Source organism: Palaemon carinicauda, chromosome 15 (genome assembly GCF_036898095.1).
Source record: "Palaemon carinicauda isolate YSFRI2023 chromosome 15, ASM3689809v2, whole genome shotgun sequence".
In the NCBI taxonomy this organism is placed as follows: Eukaryota; Metazoa; Arthropoda; class Malacostraca; order Decapoda; family Palaemonidae; genus Palaemon; species Palaemon carinicauda.
In genome coordinates this window covers 34112547-34116878 of record NC_090739.1, presented here as the reverse complement: position 1 = coordinate 34116878, position 4332 = coordinate 34112547, and the positions used below count along the sequence as shown (strand labels likewise).

The 4332-nt window shown below is 35.5% G+C and overlaps 1 protein-coding gene across 1 annotated transcript in view; it reads left to right on the top strand.

Moving 5' to 3' along the window:
* The window catches only part of LOC137654549 (ectonucleotide pyrophosphatase/phosphodiesterase family member 3-like), an 11940-nt gene extending 7848 nt beyond the window's left edge, over positions 1-4092 (top strand). Inside the window, exons 9-15 of the mRNA XM_068388277.1 lie at positions 1-138; positions 430-519; positions 988-1126; positions 1556-1753; positions 2479-2683; positions 2831-2975; positions 3298-4092. The exon at positions 1-138 is cut by the window's left edge and continues 45 nt beyond it. Of these exons, the coding sequence (XP_068244378.1) occupies positions 1-138; positions 430-519; positions 988-1126; positions 1556-1753; positions 2479-2683; positions 2831-2975; positions 3298-3447 (1065 nt within the window). The 3' untranslated portion in view covers positions 3448-4092. The remainder of the gene's footprint in view (positions 139-429; positions 520-987; positions 1127-1555; positions 1754-2478; positions 2684-2830; positions 2976-3297) is intronic.
* Positions 4093-4332: the final 240 nt, after the last annotated feature.

Here is a 4332-nt window from a genome sequence, read left to right as displayed (position 1 = left end):
ATAAAACCATTCCAAAATACAGAATTGTATAACTTGATGTGTGAGATGATTGGCATCGAACCTGCTGAAAACAACGGCACTCGGGGTTCTCTGTACCATCTGCTGGCAAATCCTCCTGAAACTCCTGTTGATCCTCAAGTAAGTGATGGGGAACCTCTGATAAGTAGAAAGCCTGGACTATAAGAAAATAATAAACAGAAAAATGCTATGAACTGAAGCATTTTATGTGTTGCTTTTCTATTTTAGACAAAAGTATATTTCTTTCAAAGACCAGAAATTGACTGGATGAGCCATTTTTCTAGTCAGGCCTGAAGAAAAAAAGATCAGAGGGTGTGATAATGCAATTGCTTATGAAATACCAAGTAGTTTGTGTCCCAAAGCAATGAACGTATTTGCAAACTCTAAATCCTAATTTCATCTTTTTATCAGGTTCAAATATATCCCGTACTAAAGCTCCCCGGGGTCGAAATCCTTCCTATGTGGAATCAGTCTGCGTGTGATGGTGAATTTCAGAAACCTGTAAGACTATGGATTCTTTCAAAATTTTGTTTGCACATTGAAATATGAGTGTAAAATCAATATGACAGGAAACTGCTGTTTCTTTTTTAAACAATCCTTTGTAAAATATTTTTCAAAATGATGTATATTGTCAACTTTGATCTTATCTATTGTTTGTTTTTTTCTTAAACAAGTCACAAGCTGTCAAACATCAATGTTTTCATCAAAAGAATCTAAGATCAGAATTAACAAAAATTGATAAAAAGTAGTTTCTTAATCATTCTATTTTTGCATATGCCTAATATTCTTATCAAATTTGGTTCATTGAAAAATAATAATTTTCTTGAAAGATATTGGTTAATGGAAAGCTATAGAGACGAACGGGCAAGGTTCATTTCATTCAATCTGTTTTTCTATTCAGCTTTAAAGAAAATAGATAAAATGCACTAACTTGCATCCATTGGCACTAATCAATCATTTTCCTTTTAGAGCTGGTTTTCGACCCTCGAAATGAACACGATGCAAGAGCAGAATGCGGAGCGCAAACACTTACCCTGGGGTATTCCACAGTCTACATCTTCAGAAACGAGCGATGTTGGGCTACTCTATCATCCTGATCATGTTACAGGTGATTACGGATACCCATCTTATGCACGAATTCAAGAGTTTGAGCCTTTTGGCGCCCTTTCAAAAAGATATATTTTTCTCCCTTTCCCAGCGAAAAACGGCATCTATTTTTAAAATTTGTTCATCCATGAAACCATACTGTTCAAGGAAACCTGACAGATTCCTTAAGATGCCAGATTAACAATGAATATGTTAGATAGAATTTGTTACTTAACTCTCAAAATGCTATACTTGCTAGATTTAAAAAAAAAAAAACCGCATAGTCTAGCAAGTAAGCAGGTGCCATTATTAAATTAACAATGTTGTTAGCCAAACAGTACACCACACTCAGAAGAAAATGGATTTCACCTTTCAGTTCTGAAGTATCGTTGCTTACTTCTTTTATCAGTTATGTATTTCAACACATCTACAGGTATTGTTTTTCTTACAGGATTTTCGCTCTCACTCAAAATGCCTTTGTGGACGAGTTACACCTTGAATCAAAATAACCATGATTTGGCCTGGTTCCAGCCGGAATTGGCCATGTGGACTAGTGACTTCCGCCTGAATGAAACCACCACTCCTTCTTGTGAGATCTTTCGTAATCTTGAGGGTTTAGATTACCATATGTTCACACTTTTCCCAACAAGTAAGTCGTTAATAAATTCGTATTAATGAATAGTGATGATGATATCTCTCTTCGATTTCTTCAATAGCTGTTTGCCCTATGTGTGCCTAGTGTGATAGAAAAAAAGGCAAGCCACTGCAGAATTTATTGTTCTATTGCTGAATCAAGAATTTCCCAAACTTCAGGCCCTGCTCACACACTTTTACATGGAGATGTTTGCTCACCTCCTTTGACTTCATAAAGAGTCTTTGGTCTTCATTCTTTTATCTTTTTGAGAGGCCTTGGAATAAATAGTATTTCAAATGTTAGTCCTTGTACATTCCGATTGAAGTTCCTAAGCTGCGTCAAATTATTTTACTGTTTTGTGTGAGCTGATCTTTATCTTCTAAAAGAAAGTTTATAGGATATTTTGAGTATCTCGGTTCTGATGGTTTATTCAACCAGATTTAAAACAAATATAAAAAAATTTATTTTATTTCTTTAAGTAGTAAGGCATAATGAATAGAATACGTTATTAGAAAATATGTGCACAATAGTTTAATTGCTAATGAATACGTTCTATCTTGTTTGTGTCTAGCGTGCTGTATATCTAAAAAGAATCATTCCCTTATCCTAAAATAAGTTCGAGCGGTAGAATTACTCACATGCAAAATGTATTTTAGGTACCAAATTACATGCTTACCCATTGGCGAATGGACACTCGTTAACACGCAAAATAGCGTAATCTAGTTTCTTTCATCCTTCAGCTCTTGCGGAAGAACAAAGTGGTGAGAGCTCTGCTTCCTTCATGGTCTCCAATGCCATACCTGTCCACTCTTCCCTCAAAGACGACTGGCTGGAACTCATGAACGTTTTGCCACACTGGATTAAAACTTACGGCCCTTTGAACATCCTGATGGGACCCATCTTTGACACAGCTGACAACCCTCACATCAGTGAACTGACTGACAGGTAGCTGTCAAAATAGACAATATTTGTATTTTGAACTGAAATCTTCAGATTAGTTTTATCAGTTTAAAACAAGGCTGTTGTTATTAGCTACAAGGTCTGGGTCTTCCACAGTGATGAATAAATTGTGACAAATCTCTCTCATTACAGACAAATTCCTGTTCCATCTGATCTGTTCGTCGTTCTGACTCGATGCTTGGAAACAGTGACCTCACTTGACCTTTGTCATCCTCTTCATCTGGATACCAGAACCTTTATCCTTCATCAATACACGCCTGTGAAGAATTGCTTCAAAGTAATTTCACATTATGTTGTTTTAGGAAATGCATTCTAATTTCAATTACCATTGTCTTTATGACAGCAGTAGTTTATAGAAATTTATATGTCATTTGCATTATACCTTTGTCATTTGAAACCACTTCAATCGTCAAATAATACATAAGAATATATATTAAAAGTTGCATTAAGCCAACAAGAATGATTCAAAACCAGACAAGAGAGAGAGAGAGAGAGAGAGAGAGAGAGAGAGAGAGAGAGAGAGAGAGAGAGAGAGAGAGAGAGAGAGAGAGAGAGAGAGAGAGAGCGAGTTCATAATGATTTTTTCTTTTTTTCCGCAGTCTCAAGAGGAACATCTGATGAAGTTTAGCGCTGTTGTGAAGGACGTGGAACACTTCACTCATTTTCGACTATTTCCAAATCTTGCATTCGCAAACAGAGTTAACTTAACCCTAATGAGCCATCCTGAGCTCCTGTGGACTTTGCCCTAACTTTTGAAGACTAAACTAAAGATTCTAGTCTTTTGTTTCTTCTTGTCTTCCTTCCACGTCAATATCTGTGTGATCGATATAATAGCTCTCTTTGGTCCTTTATTACTCTTGTTCATGTGTTTCTTTTTTTTCGCCAAAATTCATGTTTTTTGTTAAAAAGCCCTGCTGTAGTCTTTGGTTTTCATTAAGGTCTTAGGCATTCTATTCTACCAACTGAGACATTTGTACTCTTCCCTACCGAACGATCTATAGATAGTCTATTCTAACAAATATTCTGTTTTACTAGTGGGTCATGATTATTCTATTCTATAAAGGGATCATTTATTGCAGGATCTATAGATATATTATTCTACCAAATATTATGTTTTACAAGAGTGTTATGAGTGTTCTGTTCTTTCCATGGCTCATTGAACTTCATTCTAGCAAGAGACGTGTATTCTATACTTTTAAAAGAACCGATTTAATAAAGTTTTAACAGAGGGTTAAAAATCACTCTACTGTAGGGGCCTTGGGAATTATATGCTACAAGAGGGATAATGCGATTTCTACTCTACTAGAGTATATGTTATCCGTACTCTACTCTACAAAAGGGAATATTTGTATTTTTTTTGTTCTTAATATACATTGGACGACATATCATATCAAATAAAGAGATTACTTATGGAAGGATTATCATTACACCTATCATGATACCTGCCTTGATCAAGCATTGCCATCTGTTAGAGGGAGATGGTTAACATTTCAACCTATTAGCAGCTGGTTAACTTTTTTACATGATGGCAGAAGTCAGTTAACTTTTTTACCTATTGACAGAAGTCAATTAACTTTTTTAGCTATTGGCAGAAGTCAGTTAACTGTTTGACCTATTGGCAGAAGTCAGTTAAC